General features: G+C 39.2%; 5 protein-coding genes across 5 annotated transcripts; 2 read left to right on the top strand and 3 right to left on the bottom strand.

Annotated features, from left to right (window-relative positions):
* Window positions 1-1011: 1011 nt before the first annotated feature.
* PKNH_1459800 (ATP-dependent zinc metalloprotease FTSH 1, putative) lies at window positions 1012-3588 on the bottom strand (the record flags this gene model as incomplete). The annotated part of the gene is made up of 1 exon (XM_002262442.2): window positions 1012-3588. The coding sequence occupies one exon, from the start codon at window positions 3586-3588 to the stop codon at window positions 1012-1014; it is 2577 nt and encodes an 858-aa protein (XP_002262478.2).
* Window positions 3589-4987: 1399 nt separating this feature from the next.
* On the top strand, window positions 4988-5896 carry PKNH_1459700 (hydroxyethylthiazole kinase, putative; the record flags this gene model as incomplete). The annotated part of the gene is made up of 1 exon (XM_002262441.1): window positions 4988-5896. The coding sequence occupies one exon, from the start codon at window positions 4988-4990 to the stop codon at window positions 5894-5896; it is 909 nt and encodes a 302-aa protein (XP_002262477.1).
* A 401-nt stretch (window positions 5897-6297) lies between these two features.
* On the bottom strand, window positions 6298-9276 carry PKNH_1459600 (DNA gyrase subunit B, putative; the record flags this gene model as incomplete). Its single annotated transcript, XM_002262440.1, has 1 exon — window positions 6298-9276. The coding sequence occupies one exon, from the start codon at window positions 9274-9276 to the stop codon at window positions 6298-6300; it is 2979 nt and encodes a 992-aa protein (XP_002262476.1).
* A 1251-nt stretch (window positions 9277-10527) lies between these two features.
* On the top strand, window positions 10528-11106 carry PKNH_1459500 (conserved protein, unknown function; the record flags this gene model as incomplete). Its single annotated transcript, XM_002262439.1, has 1 exon — window positions 10528-11106. One exon carries the CDS (start codon window positions 10528-10530, stop codon window positions 11104-11106), a length of 579 nt encoding a protein of 192 aa, XP_002262475.1.
* Window positions 11107-12192: 1086 nt separating this feature from the next.
* On the bottom strand, window positions 12193-14580 carry PKNH_1459400 (KIR protein; the record flags this gene model as incomplete). The annotated part of the gene is made up of 4 exons (XM_002262438.1): window positions 12193-12525; window positions 12652-13470; window positions 13724-14434; window positions 14569-14580. The coding sequence occupies 4 exons, from the start codon at window positions 14578-14580 to the stop codon at window positions 12193-12195; spliced, it is 1875 nt and encodes a 624-aa protein (XP_002262474.1).
* Window positions 14581-18416: the final 3836 nt, after the last annotated feature.

Below are 18416 nucleotides of genomic sequence, written 5' to 3'. Positions count from 1 at the left end.
CCCAATGCAGTATTTAAGTGTACGGTCTATTTGCCACACGCGGAATATCACAAAATGGGGAATTTTATTTCTTTTCCGAATAAGACAAAACGTTACGCATTATTGAATTATTTTATTTTTTATTTATTTATTTTTTTTTTTTCTGCTTTTTCCACACTCTTATATTTAGTAAAAAGGAAAACTTACAAAATAATGGGGAAGGTAGCTAGGGAGGGTTTTTGCTTCTTCTTACCAACAGCACGTGTTTAAAGAGGAAAGGGTAAAAGGAAATTTTCCAAATTTTGTGAGCATCTCCAAAGGTACAACACAAAAAAACGGAAACATAGTGAATTACCAACACATTTTCTCTGACTAGCACCCTTATGTGAACACTGGACAGAGGATCCTCCCAAAATTCATAGTACTATGTATCCGCTGGGTTCTTCAACATTGTCGTGGAAACAGTGGAAGACTGGCAGAAATTCCCCCATTTCGCATGTGCATCCGCTCATCTGTTAAGCAATAGCTTTAAAAAAAAATAAAATACACATAATTCACCATTGTGGTGAATCAGAACGAGGAAGCTTTCAATAAAATTGTAAATTGAGAAAATCTCAAAAGTTGATGAGAGTTGTATTAAACTAAAAATTCGTTGGGGGATAAAAAAAAAAAAAAAAAAAAAAAATTAATAAGACATACACATATCTGTAACTTTGCTCCGTAAGGGCACAATGTGTGTAGACAGGGGGCACCGGGACATACTCTCGTATACACGGCTCCATTCATTCCTGTACAGGTGCATTTGTATATTCACGTATAAATGCCTTTTTTTCTTTTTATTGACAAATACTTAGTGGGCACCTCATGCGGGTCGAGCAGTATGTGGGCACGCTAAGCTTTTAAAAAAATTGTTTGCGTTTGTTGCAAACAGAGGGGGGAAACAAAAAAAAAAAAAAAAAAAAAAAAAAAAACTAAATAGAGGGAGGTTGGAATAAACGGGGCAAAATGGCGTAAAAAAATAGCCCCAGAGGCCTAGCTGCCAAAAATATCAAAGAGGAAGAGCTTACTCAAGTTGTGCTCAAAAATGTTGAATTTTCTCATTTCACTTGCGTTCATTATGTGCGAGGTGTCTACAGCTTCCTTGAAATTGTTCAGGGTCATTTCTTTCGCTTTTAAAAAATCGGCATTTTCGTTATCGCCATTTCGTTCATAGGGGAAAGCAAAATCCTTGCTAAACACTTCGCTCATATTTTTTACCACGTTGTTGTCATTGTCGCCGTGAGGCGAGAGTCCCTTCGGGTAGCTGCGTTTATCCACTTCTCCCACTGGGCCATTTTGGCCATTTAAGCCATTTAATCCATTTGGGTGGTTTTTACTTTGGGAATTGTCCCCTTCCACCTTCCTATCTGCGTCGTACGGTTTATGCTCATTCACAACTTTCAGAATTTTCTTATTCTTAACATTGGGATCTTTGGCGTATTTCTTCTTTATCTTTTTTACTACATTTTTGGCGTTTTTCCTTAAAATTTCGATTTTGCTATTGTCTGTAGAGGTTGCATGTCCATGCTTCTCTTGTTCATTTCGTTTGTCCTCGCTCTTGAATACATCGTCCCTGCTAGAACTTTTGAGTTCTTCGCGAGGGGTTCCTTCATCGACTTGCTTTTCTCCATGTCGATCATTTGTTGCGCTTCGACTCGACGGTTTTTCATTTGTGCTGCTTCCTTCCCCGCGCGTGGAATTTTTTTCTCTTTTGTCATCTTCTGTTCCGCTTGAAGTGCTATCCGATTTGGTGCCCTTACTTAGAACAGGCATTTTTTCGGAGTAATCCCTGGTGTTGTGTGGGTCAATAATTTTCTTTATTTCCTCTCCAGATAAGGTTTCTTTATCGAGCAGTGCAAAGGCTAAATTGTCCAATTCCTTCCTATGCCTTCTGAGTATTTCTTCGGATAAGCTTTTCCCTTTCTCCACAAGAGCCTTCACCTCCACTTCAATAGTGGAAATAGTTTGAGCTGATAATCTGTTTGATGAGTATCCATCTCCCATTCTTTTCTTATAATTCAGTGGGCCAAGCTTATCTGACATTCCCCATTCGGTTACCATTTTGTAAGCAATTTCGGTAGCTCTAGAAATATCACTAGAAGCACCACTACTCGTTTCAGATTTTCCGAAAACGATTTCTTCTGCGGTTCTTCCACCCATACAGACGGCCAATTTTGCTTCCATTTGGCTTTTAAAATAGTTGTGCCTATCATCCACTGGTATTTGTTCTACGTACCCAAGGGCATTGCCTCTTGAGATAATCGTAGCCTTATGTATTGGATCCGTTTTAGGTTGAAGAAAGTACGCCACGATTGCATGTCCCGCTTCGTGATAAGCAGTAATTCTTCGCTGATGGTCGGATTGTCTTAGAGATTTTCTCTCTGGACCCATGGAAACTTTATCTCTAGCTTCGAAAAGCTCCCCAATGGAGACTACACTTTTTTTATTTCTAGTTGCAAGGATAGTTGCTTCATTTACTACATTTTCTAAGTCAGCTCCTGAAAACCCAGGAGTCAATCTAGCTATTTTATCAATATCTTCTGCTTTTAAATCGCTTTTAATTTTCTTGATATAAATTTCTAGGATCCTTTTCCTTCCATTAACATCAGGTAGGGGGACATAAACGATTCGATCGAATCTCCCAGGTCGGAGCAGGGCACTATCCAGTGTATCAATTCGGTTCGTTGCACCTATAACCATAATATGGACAGTGTTGCTGAACCCATCCATTTCCACTAACAACTGGTTAAGCGTTTGATCATGTTCTCTCTGACCAGCGCCATTCACAGAACCGGAACTTCTCTTCCCTCCTATGGCGTCAATTTCGTCAATAAAAACGATGGATGGAGCAACTGACCTTGCGTGTGCAAATAACTGTCTTATTCTTTTTGCCCCCTGGCCAACATATATCTCAATAAATTCTGGGCCGGATGTATAAATATATGGAACATTTGCTTCTGTGGCTACTGCCCTAGCTAGCATGGTTTTTCCTGACCCTGGAGGACCAACCAGAAGAACTCCCTTAGGCATTCTTGCACCCATTTCTTGGTACTTTTCTCTATTCCTTATAAAGTCAACAACTTCCAGAAGTTCCAACTTTGATTCATCAATTCCGGCTATTTCTTCAAAACGGATAGGCCTAAAATGGGGAGAGGAATTTTTCTGGGATTGATCTTTTATGGATACCTTTCCATTTTCACCTTTTTTACTTCTATCATTTCCATAGGGTTTTAATGATGCTGAACTGTTGCTGGTGTTAAAATTAGAACTGCTAAAATTGTCTTTGTAAAATAATTTATACGTTATTATGGTCATGAAGAATGGCCAAATGGCAAAGCCAAAACATATTCCCAGAAAAAATATCATAAAATAATTCCATTTTTTATTTCTCTTTTTGTTAAAAAAGTTTTCGTAATATTTGTACTTCCTATTATCGTTGTTTGATTTTTTTGATTTCCTCTCGTTCATTCCTGCCGTCTCCTTGTTCTGTAGCAATGCTGAATTTTCCTCATCGCAGTTTTTGTCTGAGCCTGTTGACACGAAGCTTCCATTTTCATACTTGGAATTCATAATTTTCTTCACTGCGTTTTGGTAATGCTTAAACATTTGTTTGGTCTACGGTGTGGGGAGGGGGAGGAAATGAAATCGCTGGGGAGTCGAATAAATGTGCAGACATAAGCATACGTGCGGAATCCCTTATCGTGATTGGTTAATACACACGTGTGCATCTACTCTTGCTTCCTTTTCGGAAGATGAGTGGAGATGACGGGATACCTTCTCTCCCTAAAAGTGACATCACATGACAACACTTCACAGTGCCTAGGAGAGGCTACTATGCGTCGTGTGTCCCAACCTCACGGGCGCACGTCTGCTGCAAAATAAGCCCGTTCTGCAACTGCTGCTTTAGCCTATCCAAATGTCCCGTTTTTTTTTTGCGCTTAAAAAATGGGACATTACACTGGCGTAATGCGTATATATAAAAAGTACCTGCACAGAGGGGACTCTCCCTGGGTGAAGTAAAAAACGAGAAACTCTGAATGTTCACTCTTATTCCTATCAAAAAAAAATGGGTAGCCCTGTATTCACGCATACAAGAAAGCTGGTACCATTTGGTTATTTACTCGGATGTACGGCTCAGAAGCTTCAAACTTGTTGCCATACAAAAATATGATACTCTGTGAAGCATTATTTTATTTTTTTTTATTTTTAATTTCTTTTCGTTGTGCTGTTCCGCAATCCATTTGGTCAGGATTTTTTAAATTTAACCCACACCGTGTTATTACTAGTAATTAAGTGTTATTCACTCTTTTTTTTTTTTTTTTTTTTTTTTTTTTTACACCACTGCGGGGCATGCTATATATATATGTACCGTTTCAGGCGAGGAGTTTCCCTTCCGCAGAAGGGCCTAATGGGCTTAACGTTGCGAGCTCAACCATCTTATGCTCGGCTTGAATTGAACAAGGGAGATAAACCTGTGTTAGCCATATGCTGAAGCAACACGCTCATTATATAGTCTTCTAATCTTCGCAAAATGTATAACACATTGTATGCTTACCTTCTTATCTCCTTTTAAATTATTCAAATTTTATGCAACTACGTCCGAGTGAAGGGTTTACACAAGAAACGTTTCTTTTTTTTTTTTTTCTAATTAACCGCTTCTCCGCAACATCCGTTGAATTTTTCTCAAGTTGGGAATTTTCCTTTTTTTTTTTTTTTTTTTTTTTTTTTATGGAATGCCTCCATTTGGTATAGTACTATAGTGTTTTACCTTGTTAGTAGGGTAATACCCATCTGCCGTTCCCGCCTCACTTTTGCTTCTTCTCGGGGGGGCATACTACGCGTACAAATAAAGCGTTCTTCCCATCGCACTGTGATACGTGCCAACGTGTAGTATTACATTCCCACCTTCGGTGTAATACTGCCTTCAGCGTTTTCTACCTTTTTTTGAGGGGCAAGCCCTTTGAGCCAAATGATTCGGTGGAAACCTTTCTCCAAAGTGAGGCACTTTTCCGGTCTCACCAAATTAATCAATGTCCGTGAGCACCAAGATGAGATAATCAGCTGCATAGAGAAGATCAGGGTAATAAACCCACTGGTGCACTGCATTACGAACAGAGTAACAACGGAAAAGGTGGCAAACAGTTTGTTAGCATTTGGTTCCTCCCCAGCCATGATTGACAACCCAAAAGAAGTGGAAGAATTTGCTCAAATATCCTCCTGTACGTATTTCAACTTAGGCTTGCAGACAAGTCAAGTGGATAACATACCTGTGTTGGAGAAAGTAAGACAAGAAAAAAAGAAGGAAAATTTTATTTTGATAATCGACCCAATAGCCGTAGGTGCAACAGCGTACAGGACAAAGTTAATCAAAGACATCATTGATAAATGCAAGCCAAATGTTATTAAAGGTAATGTAGCTGAAATATATTACCTAGATAAAGGAGAGTTTTTGGGAAAAGGGGTAGATAGTAACAGCAGTTCATCACATACCCAAAGTGATATAATTGCTAGTGCAAGGAATGTTGCGTTGAAATATAACTGTGCAGTTGTCGTGACATCAAAATCAGATATCATTGTTAGCCCCTGCTCAAAATATGTAGCTCAAATTAACTGTGATTTAAAAATTTTGACAAAAATTACTGGCTCTGGTTGTTCAGTTGGTGCACTTTGCGCTGCCGCAACTTCCGTTATTCCTCAGAACCCATTTATAGCATGCACAGCTGCCACCTTAATTTACAAACTCGCCGCTTTTAAGGCCTACGAAAAGGAGACCGGCCCAGGTACACTCAGCCATAAAATAATTGACAACATTTATTTTTATTCCAACAACCCGCACTTTATGAATTTCCAAATTGTGGACATGTATGCGGTCAGCTGATTGATGGAGCTGAGTTTTGGTGCCTGTACTACATCCTATAGCGCAACGCATTGAAAACGTGTTTTTTTGCGATAGATGATCTGCGTCAGCACAACACGTTTTATGTTCCATTGGTGTGATCGCCAACTTCACTTTTCCCGTCCGTAACTTTTCTCGTTACTTATAAGCAACAAAGCCAAATATACAATTAACAGAGATTCATTAAAACAAAATTGTTTCAGCCAAATGGTTGAGTAATTTTCACCCCCTGGAACGAAAAAAAAAAAAAAAAAAAAGAGGACTACAACGGGAATGCCCAAATGACGTGCAATAATGATGCAAATAAAAAGTGCCAATAAAAAGGGGGCTAATGGAAAGGCTCAATTACCTCACCATGTCTTGTGTGAATGCCTTCCCGGCGGTCACCCCGGGGCGGGCGAATTCTCCAGAATAAAGCTTTTGCGCAATTTCGAGTCCTCCCCCATGAGTGAGAAGATCAAGTTGTTGGCTCGCATAGCATCGTTGACAGTAACTCTAATCAGTTTGCGCACGCTCGGATCCATGGTGGTGCTCCACAGTTGGTCAGCCATCATCTCCCCGAGTCCCTTAAAACGTTGTATTTCATACCGTTTGGAGAAGGTAAAAAATGCGTTACCACTCAGGGGGGCAGTGCTAATCGCAGTGTTCGCAGTGTGCGCGGCATTTCTGTCGTCCGTGTTGAGACGCTCTTTTTCGGTTACCTCGTCGGCGCTGTTGTACCTGAAGTTCAAATTGTCCAAACTGGTCAAACTGCTAAGATGGTCTTCACTTGGGATATTCCCTCGACGGGCAAGCCCCCCTTTCCCTAATTCGACACTCCTCTGTTCAGCGTGAGAAGACCTATCTTTCTCCAGCAGGCCCAGTAGAACATTTAGCTCATCATCTGAGTACGTATGGATAAGTGTCTTAGAATTCCTTGTACTCACGTTGAACTGTTTCATTACTGTTTCCTTTATAGTGTTGTCAAAAAATCGATTGTACGTGACTTTGTACAAAGGTGGGCAGGCAACAAAGACATTTCCATTTTGTATAATATTTTTTTGAAATCTGTATAGAAAGGTTAAGAGGAGTATTCGTATATGCTCTCCATCGACATCAGCGTCCGTCATGATGATAATTTTTCCATACCTTAGGGGAGTATCAAAAAGCGTATTTTTTTTTTTATTCACCATTGCGTTGTTAACTTGTACATTTTCTTTCTTGCTACATTTTAAATCATATTTTTTTTTGATATCTTTTTTTTTATTATTCAGCATATTTTTCCCCTTGGCCATTTTGCTGTTGTCACAACTGATACTCAACCCGATGGCCGTTATTAGAGATTTCAATTCAGAGTTTTCAAATATCCTTTTATTATTTTTAATTTTTTCTACGTTAAGTATTTTTCCCTTAAGGGGGAGAATTGCCTGTATTTCTCTGTTCCTAGCTTGTTTAGCACTTCCTGCAGCACTGTCTCCCTCGACGATGAAAATTTCATTACGATTTATGTCATCACTTATGCAGTCAACTAATTTCCCTGGCAATATGGTGGAATAATACTGATTATTTTTAGACCTGATTAAATCTCTGGCCGCCTTGGCTTCTTCATCACTTGCCTTAGCCTGTAATGCCTTCAAATAAATTGTGTTAAGCAAATTCGGTTCGAAATCGAAAATTTCAGACAATTTCTCAAAAATGGCACTTTCCAAAATAGGTTTTAAAAAGTGGGAACCGAGTTTAGTTTTTGTCTGCCCTTCAAATTCTGGGTTATTCATTTTGATCGACAAAATGGCTGTCATTCCTTCCCTTATGTACTCTCCTGGTATGTTAACAAAATTTTTTGTTGCTTCGTTTTTTTTTATATTAAAATTCACACACCTGCTGATGGCATATTTCATCGCATCTACGTGGGTCCCTCCATCAGTCGTGTTTACATTATTCACAAAGCTGACGATATGCTCATGGTACTGACCTTGTGTCCATTTTATTCTTAAATCGATATGAACATTTTTCTGGTGACAAGAGATGCTAATAATTTTATTACTGTCTTTGAACAGACTTGCTTTATTTTTCGTTAAGCTTTCCATGTACTCGTTTAGCCCCCCCTCGTGTTTTATCACTTCGTATGGGTAGAAATCCAAATTGTTGTGCTCCACCGTAGTGTTCACAGCGTCGGTCGTTTTATCTTCCCGCTTGTCCACTTCATCCGCTTCGTTCCCCTTGGCCAAGTGAACTGAAGTCGGAACTTTCTTAGCGGATCTTTCATCGTAAAAGTAGAAAGTTAGCCTATCGTTCAGATAGGCCAGTTGGTGGATCCTATTTTTTATCAGCTCGGCGTTATGCCTGATGGTGTTCTTAAATATGTCGTGGTCCGGCTTGTAATGTATCTGTGTTCCTCTCTTACTAACTGGGCACTCCCGAACACTTAGCGGGGTTACTACTTTTCCTTTTTCCAATTCGATGCTGTGAATTTTACCCCCTCTAAAAACCTTCACTTTCATGAAGCTGCTCAGGGCGTTGGCAACAGACAGCCCGACTCCGTGGAGACCGGACGAGAATCTGTACATTTGCGATGCACTTTTTTGGGATGCTTCCTTTGGGTTTTTTTTTTTGGAATTTTTTTCGTCCAACTTTTCCACCACTTTTGCCTTGGATTTCTGCTCTCCCTTTCCGCCCCGTTCATCTTCCCCAATCTCAGAGCTCATGCCTCCCACGGAGGTTCTCTCTACCAAATCTGCAGCAGTGTCCTCATCGACAAACTTCGCCCCGGAATGCAGAACTGTCAGAACCGTTTCTAGAGCGGATTTCTTTGTCTTCTCATGAATGTCACAAGGTATTCCTCTTCCATTATCTTCTATTGTAACACTCTCGTCTTCGTGAATAACAATTTTAATTTCATTGCACTCGAAGTTATTATATTCATCTACCGAGTTGTCAATTATTTCGAACAATATTTGGTGTAGCCCTTTCACGTCTGTGTTTCCGATATACATACCAGGTCTCTTCCTCACTGCTTCGAGGCCCTCCAAAATGACGATGTCCTTTGCGTCATAGTCCTTGCAGCGGAAGGGATGACGGTTTTTGTGCTGCTCTTGTTTCTTCGCCTTTATTTTATGTGCCCTTGCGATGTTTGTAAAAAAGTAATATTGTTGTTTCTTCTTCAGTTTCTTATTATCACATGTATTTCTTTTTCGTGAAAATGTTGCCACATCACTGTGTGGTGCAGGACAGGGTGATCGTTCCCTTACTCCCCTTCTGAGGAATTTCCATCCTCCCAAGCGACCAGTCGTGCAGACGCTAGCGCAGCATGTTTTCCCCTTCGCACGAGTCAGTAGGTGTTCCACGAGGATGGCGAAAATCGGAAGGGACTTCGCCAGCCGCATGTTCACCATATGCTACTTTGTACGCTATTGGGCGCATTCAATTCCCACCATTCGGAGGAAGTAGCATGAGTTACCTCCTCAAGCCCCCGTTTTCAAACATCACAGTGAAATTTCTCCTCTTGATTCTTCTATAATTTTATATTTTATTTTATTTTATATTTTATTTATTTTTTTTTTTTTAACTGTGTCCCCCCTCTCCTGATTCACTCCCATGATCGGCATTTCATTTCAGAGCAAAAAATAGCTAACCAAATTGTCAGCCCGTAGGGTGGGAGAAAAACAAAGAGGCGAAGTCGCGGCCACACATTGACTAGCATTAGGGAAATTTTCAATTCTGTGTGCGAGAAAAAAGAAGGAAGGTATGCATTATTACGAAAGGGCTAACCCCTCTGAACATTGTAAAAGTGCCTCATTTTTAGAAAGAACTCCTTGTGAAGGTCACCACCGTTCATCCCATCTTCCGCCACCAACAGTGCCCTGGTAACGCACCTAGATCTTTACAACTTCACCCGAGGGAATCATCACAAAGAAAGGGTAGGGAGGGACCTGTTCTTATTATCCCCTTTCGTTTAACTGGACCATAAATACACTGAGAAGAACAACTCCATTTTGGCATGCAAAGTGGATGCAGAAAAAGGGGAAACAGAGGGAAAAAAAGGGAAAAAAAATGTCTACCGCAATTTCGGCCCAGTATCACTGTCCCCCTATCTTATTGGACTCCTCAGGGGGAAAAAAAGCAAAAGACAAAAGGGGGGATGGGGCATACGTTTTTTTTTATTTTCCTTCTCTTTAACATTAATCCGCATATAATAACCTCCCACGGTCTGTCACATGCGTGTGGTGTGCCAACAGAAAATGATAAAAATATTCAGATTGCTTTTCTCTTTTATTCTCTCCGAAAAGAATTTACCCTCACAGTGGAACGTAATCAGTTTCTGCAACGTTGATCGTTCAAAGGGCAATCATTTTATGTACTCGTTAATGTCACAGGAGGTGTACGTACAGGTCTGCCGCAAAATGAGCACGTGTGTATATAAGCTTGCTCGCCGTTTCTCCTATTTTTGATGGGCGCTTGGGGTATGCACTTCAATTTTGCTCCCGACACGTTCTACGGGGGGTTACGGTCATTGGTGAGATAGGCATAAACCAATTATTTACCAATGCATTGACGAGAAAATAAATGAACGCAGTCAAGTCTTACACGAATGGTATCCTGTTTAACACACGCCTACATCACAGCAGGTTGAAACAATGGCGCCCCTCGCAAAAGTGGCACCCCTTTTTCTTCTCCTAATTTTGACAATTTGTGTGCAGAGTATGGATCCAACAAAAAAGGGGAATGAAAATTTCCCGCAGAGAAATCAGACAACTGAAGAAACCAACTTCGACTTAGCATTCCCATCATTCAACGTACACTACAATGTTGAACCGAAGGACTGGAGGCACATAGAGTCGGTGGAAAAGGAAAAAAATGACTTCCTCCTTGACGCTAAAAACGAAATAAACTTAATGCAGGAAGATAAGAATAAAATTAATTATGTGCTGAATGTTCAGAAGCAGCAATTGGAAGAGTTGCAATTTTTGCTAAATCGCATGAAGCACATTAAAAGGAAGAATCTCATGGGAGGAGAGGGGGAAGACAAACTTAAGATCAGCCTTCTTGCCATGCCACGGTACCTAAGGACTGGAACTTTTTTAAGCGTTGATACCCCTGCTGAAGAAAATATATTAAGGGCCTTTAACGAACTACACAATTACAACCTAGGGAAGTCCAGGTTAACAGGGCGGGGAAGTTTTTACCACACTTTGGCAGAGCAGTGGGTTGGCTGACGCCAGTAGAAGGAGAAGTCAAAATGGATTTCCAAGATGGGCACCCTGGCGTGCGTGTGATAAGACTTTTGTTTTTTTTCCCATGTGATTAAATTGTACCGAGGAGGGGAAAAAAAAAAAAAATGCCTCAAGCTGCGGTTAAGCACTTGGCTCTGTTCTATTGCTTTCTTCGCTGCTGCTTTCGCGTCGCCTAATTTTGTTGCGCACTTTTTTTTTTAAATGTTTGTAAAAAAGCCTCACCACCCCGGATCAGAACACTCCTCTTGTGTGTGGCCATACGCTTTAGCGAGCCCCCCCTCCAAGGCTTTAGCCAAGGGAATGCGCTGAGCATTAAGTCAAATCAAATCTAAAACCGTTTCCAAATGGAAAGGACGAATGTTATAAACTGTGCAGTGCGTTTTAATTAGTGGAAGCCAAAAATGGTACAATAAGAATACAAGGGAAGTGGTCCAAAAAAAAAAAAAAAAAAAAAAAAAAAGAAGATAAAATATATATATATATATATATATATGAAAAAAGGAGGGCGGCGCGCACCCAACGAAGTTATATACAGAGCATTGTTCAAAAAAAAATTAGAAAAAAAAATTTATTCAAAACTGATAATAGAACCCATCGCGAATGCTTCATTTTGTAAACGGGCTTTAATTCATTTTAGAGCCCTTTTTTTTTTTTTCTTTTCTTCCTGTCTCTTCTTTTCTTTCTTCTTTTTCTTCCACCTTTTCTTCCTGACTCTTCTTTTCTTTTCTTTCCTTTTCTTTTTCTTCCTGGCTCTTTATTATTTTCTTTCTATTCTTTCTTTTTTCCATTTCCTTCCCTTTCCTTTTTATTCCTTTTATTTTCTTTCCCTTTCTTTTTTTCTCTTTTTTCTTTTTAAGAATAGCACACGGTGTGTTACCAACGAAGGAAAAAAAAACAAAAGAAAAGAATAAAGAAGGAAAAGGAAAAGAAAAGGAAAGGAAAGGAAAGAAAAGGAAAGAAAAGGAAAAAAGAAGAAAAGGAAACAAAAGAAAAGGAAAAAAGAAGAAAAGGAAAGAAAAAAAAAAAGAAAAGAAAAAGAAAAAGAAAGAAGAAAAGAGTGAAGGAATATTACGTAGCATAGTAACGTATGTTCCCTGGTCTTCTATTATTTGTTCCGGCCCTTTCCCTTCTTCCGGTTGATGGTCGACGTCGTCGTCCTCCATCATCATCATTATAGATGGTAGAAACATCGGTGGAGCTACCACCTAAGGTGGACGAACCACCCCCACCACCACCCAGGGTGGTGGAACCATCTCCTAGTGTAGAAGAATCATTCCCTGTGAATGTGTCGTCAAAGTGTTGATTGTGTCGAACAGTAGATCTTCTTCCCCTACTCCTTCCTCCTGTATTATTACTACCACCAAAGAGGGATTTTTTTATTCCATCAAATACATCAGTATACTGAAAAGAAAAAAAAAAAAAAAAAAAAAGGAAAGAACATATACATATATACACATACATGTATACATATGTATATATGTATATATATATGTATATGTGAATATGTATATATGTATATGTACTTACTTTGTATAAAAAGAAACCGATGGTTGGTATTCCTATGGTGGCAATTCCACCCGATATGACACCAGTTGTGACAGAATCGGCGGTAGAATCAACTCCTGCTTCCGCATCCACTGTAACTTTCTCTTTTATTAGGTCAAATTTGGAATCCGCATTTACAGCTTTTCCACTTAATGCTTCCTTCAACTCCTGCGCTGATGTACACTTTGATATTAATTCTACTCCAAGATTGTGCTTACTGTACTCGTCCCTAAATTTGGTACAGTACTCAGTGCTTTCATCATTTTTTGGACAGTACTCATTCATAATGCCGTATGCTGTTGCAGCGCTACTCAGGTATTCGTTCAATTCTGGACTGCAAGAAGAATCTACACTCTGGAATTTCCCCTGTATAGTGTTATGGTCTAGGTGATAGTCATACACTTTCTTTTCCGAATCAAAATAGGTCTTGCCAATGTTACTGGGCACAATTTTACAAGGAGGTTGAACATCTAACTTCTGTAATTCTTCGCGCACAGTACTCATAATGCTCCTGAATGAGGAATTGTTCAAATCGCTATTGTTACGTATCATATCCCCCAAGTAATAGTATAAATAGTAGCAGGGTGAATCATCTGATTGATGTTCTTTCCTTTCATTCGGTACGTAACACCAATGTTCCGCAAATTCTTCAGCGTATCCCTCCATATCGGTATTTGTATTCTCTGAGTTCCTTATTCCTTGAGTGTAACTACTGTCCCTGCCCTCACATTTACCCTTCTTTCCTTTCTCGAGTTTATGGTACGCTATTTTTGAAGGTAACCACTTGTCTAAAATATCCTCCTATATAAAAAAAAAAAAAAAAAAGGAGAACAAAAGGAGGTGCGGGGGTGAAAAATGTATATAGGAATATATATAAAAATATATATGTATAACATTCCTACATATATATATATATATATATATATATATATATATATATATATACATAAATTACTACACACTCGAACATTGGTACATATTCAAGTTAGAAGAAAAAAAAAAAAAAAAAAAAAAAAGAAAACGAAGAAAAGAGGGGGGGAGTAAATTCCAGTACCTGATGTCCCTGTTGTAACAGTAATGCAGATTCCTGCGGCCGCGCAGTGCATTTCAATTCTGGCAATGCCTGCGGTTTCCTGGCCTTACACTGATCAACTGTCCCATAATCCCCTATGAATTCCTTACAATACTTATCCATGGGAGTTTCACACTTCTGACATAACCAATCATGTGCACCCTGAGCTCCACCTAATTTCCCATTTAATTCTTCACACAAGGATTCTTCATTACTCCCTTTTTTACTATTCAAGTAATTATAGTCATAATTATAGTCGAATAGTATTTTACTCTCCGGGAAAACAATCTCGCTTACATCTTCGTACAATTCATTGAACTTCTCTTTGCATTTTCCCCCCAGTAACTTATCGTAAATTGCCCCCATAACGTTCTTAAAGTCATGTACATTCTTTAATTTGTCTTTTATTTGATCACCTAACCAATAATAGAAAAATTCACAAGGATCGTAGTAATTCGTTCCGTCCGTGTCACCGTCTCCCTTCGTTGCACATGCGACACAATAGTTCTGCTCAATTATCTCGGCCAAATTCTCCTTCTTACCACGCTCCAAGTACTCTTCCAAGACCGCCCCCACATTACCCCCCATCTGCTGGCAGCAATCATGCCTTTCCCCTTGCACTGCCTGACACCACATGCCTCCTTCCAACATTCTATAAATTACGTCCGTCGGTAATCCAACGGAAGCTACCCCCTGAAAAAATAATTCGGAAGGAAAGTGAGATATATATTTCAAATAGGACTACGTGCTATACCTATTGTTATGCTATGTATAGAAAATGTCGAAATCACAGTATTTATGTATTCTATGTACGGAATAGTTCATACCAGTTTTTCCATTTTCCCCCTTATTTCCTTAAACTCCTTGATTTATTGCTCCCCTTATGCCTTTTTTAACCTCCTATTTTTCTGTCACTGTTTATTTGTTCTTTCCCATCCTACATTCCTCTCCTGCTATGCGGTTTGTGTGTAGTATCCGGTTTTGGTTTGTCTGCGAGGAGTTTTTCCTTCTCTCCTCTCACCCCTAAAAGCAAATAAAGTTAAACCCCGAACCAAAACCTATAAGTTAAAACATAACAATTAAAACCTAAAAACTAAACCCTAAACACTAAACCTTAACATAAAATTGAACACAGAACCTTATTCCTATACCCCAGAAATATTATTCTTATACACTGAAACATCTAACACTAAATACTTAACCCTCACACTTTCCTACTATGCCCTACAAAACTTAATCCTTAACACCAATGCCCCAATTACCAATATTAAAATTCAATCATCAACCACGAATCCCAACCCCAAAACTTGAATACTAATATTAACCTTTAACCCTAAAAATTAAAACTAACATTAAACCCTAAACTTAAAACCCTGAACTCTCAAAACTAAACCCTAAGCGCCAAAGCCGTAACCAGACTTCAGAACTCGGAATACAACATCTATGATCAGTAAACATCATTTCTTCTTCATTCATTACTTCCTATATTTCATCTCTTCGTTCCTTTCTTTTTATTTATTTTATTTTTCTCTGCCTCCTTCCATCCTTTTATTTTATACTGGTTTTTTCATACCTTAATATTTCTTACCCTATAATTTTATTTTCCCTGCTTTGTTTGTTTTCTACCTTTTTTTTCCACATTCCCCTATATCTATTCTATATATTCCTTCCTACTTTTAAAATAAAATATTCTTCCCCATTCCATTATTACAAATTTTTCTAATAACACAGTTAAAAATGAATGATATATATGTAGGTGACAATAAATATTATGCACTACACTTGATGATACTAATTCCCTATTACACCTTTATATATATAAATGAACTCAGGTTTAGGGTTTAGGGTTCAGGGTTCCAGGCTTAGGGTTTCATGGTTCCGGGATTAAGGATTTAGGGTTTAGGTTTCAGGGATTTAGGGTTTAGGGTTTAGGGTTTAGGGTTTAGATTTTCAGTTATTAGGGTTTCAAGGTTTTAGGGTTTTGGGTTCAGGGTTTAGGGTTTAGTGTTTAGGGTTTAGGGTTTAGGGTTTAGGATTTAGGGTTTAGGGTTCAGATTTTATGGATTCAGGGTTTATGGATTCAGGGTTTAGGGTTCAGGGTTTATATTTTCAGTTATTAGGGTTTCAAGGTTTTAGGGTTTTGGGTTCAGGGTTTAGGGTTTATGGTTCCAGATTTAGGGTTTAGGGTTTATGGTTCCAGATTTAGGGTTCCGGGTTTAGCGTTCCAGGTTTAGGGTTTAGGGTTTAGGGTTTAGCGTTCAGGTTTGAGGGTTCAGGGTTTAGGGTTCAGGGTTCAGGGTTCAGGGTTTAGGGTTTAGGGTTTAGGGTTCAGGGTTTAGGGTTCAGGGTTTAGGGTTTAGGGTTTAAGGTTTAGGGTTCAGGGTTTAGGGTTTAGGGTTTAGGTTTTAGGGTTTAGGTTTTAGGGTTTAGGTTTAGGGTTCATGGGTTTAGGGTTCAGGGTTTCAGGGTTTCAGGGTTTAGGGTTCAGAGTTTCAGGGTTTAGGATTTAGGGTTTAGGGTTCAGCGTTTAGGGTTCAGGGTTCAGTGTTCAGTTTTTAGGATTTAGTGTTCAGTGTTTAGGGTTTAGGGTTTAGGGTTCAGGGTTTAGAGTATAGGGTTTAGGGTTCAGGGTTTAGGGTCCCAGGTTCAGGGTTTATGGGTTCAGTGTTCCGGATTCTGGGTTTAGGGGTTTAAGGTTTTATGTTTTGCTTTTGATGGTCTGAGTGAAGGGTTTAGTGTTTAGGGTTTGGTGGTCTGAGGGAAGTAAGGTTTCATGGTTCAGGGTTTTAGGGTTCCGGATTCCGCGTTTAAGTTTCATGGGTTTAAGGGGTTTAGGGTTTATGGTTTCAGGGTTTAGGGTTTAGGGTTCCGGTTTTAGGGTTCAGGTTTTAGGGTTTAGGGTTTAGGGTTCAGGGTTTAGGGTTCAGGGTTTAGGGTTTAGGGTTTAGGCTTTAGGCTTTATTGTTTAGCGTTCAGGGTTTAGGGGGGTAAAGGTGGGTTCCGGGTAAAGGGTAAGGTGGGTTCCGGGTAAAGGGTAAGGTGGGTTCCGGGTAAAGGGTAAGGTGGGTTCCGGGTTAAGGGTAGGGTGGGTTCCGGGTTCAGGGTAAGGTGGGTTCCGGTTTAAGGGTAAGGTGGGTTCGGGGTTAAGGAAGACGTAGGTTCCGGGTTAAGGGTAATAGTTGGTTCCGGGTCAAGGATATAAGTGGGTTCCGGGTTAAGGGTAAAAGTTGTTTACGGGTTAAAAGTAAAGTTGGTTCCGGGTTAAAAGTAAAGTTGGTTCCGGGTTAAAAGTAAAGTTGGTTCCGGGTTAAGGATAAGGTAGGTTCCGTGTTAAGGATAAAAATAGGTTCCGGGTTAATGATAAAAATAGGTTCCGGGTTAAGGGTAAAGTAGGTTCCGGGTTAAGGGTAAAGTAGGTTCCGGGTTAAAAGTAAAGTAGGTTCCGGGTTAAATGTAATGTTGGTTCCGGGTTAAGGTTAATGTGGGTTCCGGGTTAAAGGTAAAAGTGGGTTCCCGGTTAAGGATAAAAGTGGGTTCCGGGTTAAGGATAAAAGTGGGTTCCGGGTTAAGGATAAAAGTGGGTTCCGGGTTAAGGATAAGGTAGGTTCCGTGTTAAGGATAAAAATAGGTTCCGGGTTAATGATAAAAATAGGTTCCGGGTTAAGGGTAAAGTAGGTTCCGGGTTAAGGGTAAAGTAGGTTCCGGGTTAAGGTGAATGTAAGATCAGGTTTCAGTGTTAAGGTGAAAGTATGATCAAGGTTTAGGGTTATGGTGATAGTATGATCAAGGTTTAGGGTTATGGTGATAGTAGGATCAAGGTTTATGGTTAGGGTGAATGTAGAATCAGGATTTAGTTTTCAGGTGAATGTATGATGAGGGTTTGGGGTTATGGTGATAGTAGGATCAAGGTTTAGGGTTATGGTGATAGTAGGATCAAGGTTTATGGTTAGGGTGAATGTAGAATCAGGATTTAGTTTTCAGGTGAATGTATGATGAGGGTTTAGGGTTATAGTGATAGTAGGATCAGGGTTTGGGGTTAAGTTGAAAGTAGTATCCGGGTTTAGGGTTAAGTTGAATGTAGTATCAGGGTTTAGGGTTAGAGTGAATGTAGGATAAGGGTTTAGGTTTAATTTGTGTAGAGTATAGTTTTACGGTTTAGGTTTAATGTTTGTAGAGTATAGTTTTAGGGGTTTATGTTTCACGGTTTAGTCTTCACATTTCAGGGTTTTAGGGTTCTGCGTTCAAGTTGTACCGAAGAAAATTTATTCATCCCATATGTGTAACGTTAACAAGGTCGGGAAGGAAAAAATTCAACTCTTATGTCATGCGAAATATAAAAAAAATCTCCCATTTCAAAAAATTAAATCATGAATTTTTCTTTTTTTGGTTTATTTTTTTTTTTCGTGTGTATGTAATTTTTTAGCATGAATCATCAGACTTGTCTAATTGTTTTAGTAATATCTTATAATGATTATTGTATAGACATGGTTTCTATGATTATATGGAACCATTATATTTTTTTTTTACGCGGAAAATATTATGAATACAATATACAATTTTTTTTTTTTTCCCCATTATTTGCTTTTTTTTTTTTTTTTTTTTTTTTAAAGTTTTAATTATATGAATGTTCTAGCGTTCTTCCACACTTTTTTGCCACGGAAACCGTAATATAGTG

The sequence above is a fragment of the Plasmodium knowlesi genome, assembly GCF_000006355.2.
Source record: "Plasmodium knowlesi strain H genome assembly, chromosome: 14".
Classification (NCBI taxonomy): domain Eukaryota; phylum Apicomplexa; class Aconoidasida; order Haemosporida; family Plasmodiidae; genus Plasmodium; species Plasmodium knowlesi.
The sequence above is the reverse complement of the archived record's forward strand: the minus strand, read 5'-3'. Positions and strand labels throughout refer to the sequence as shown.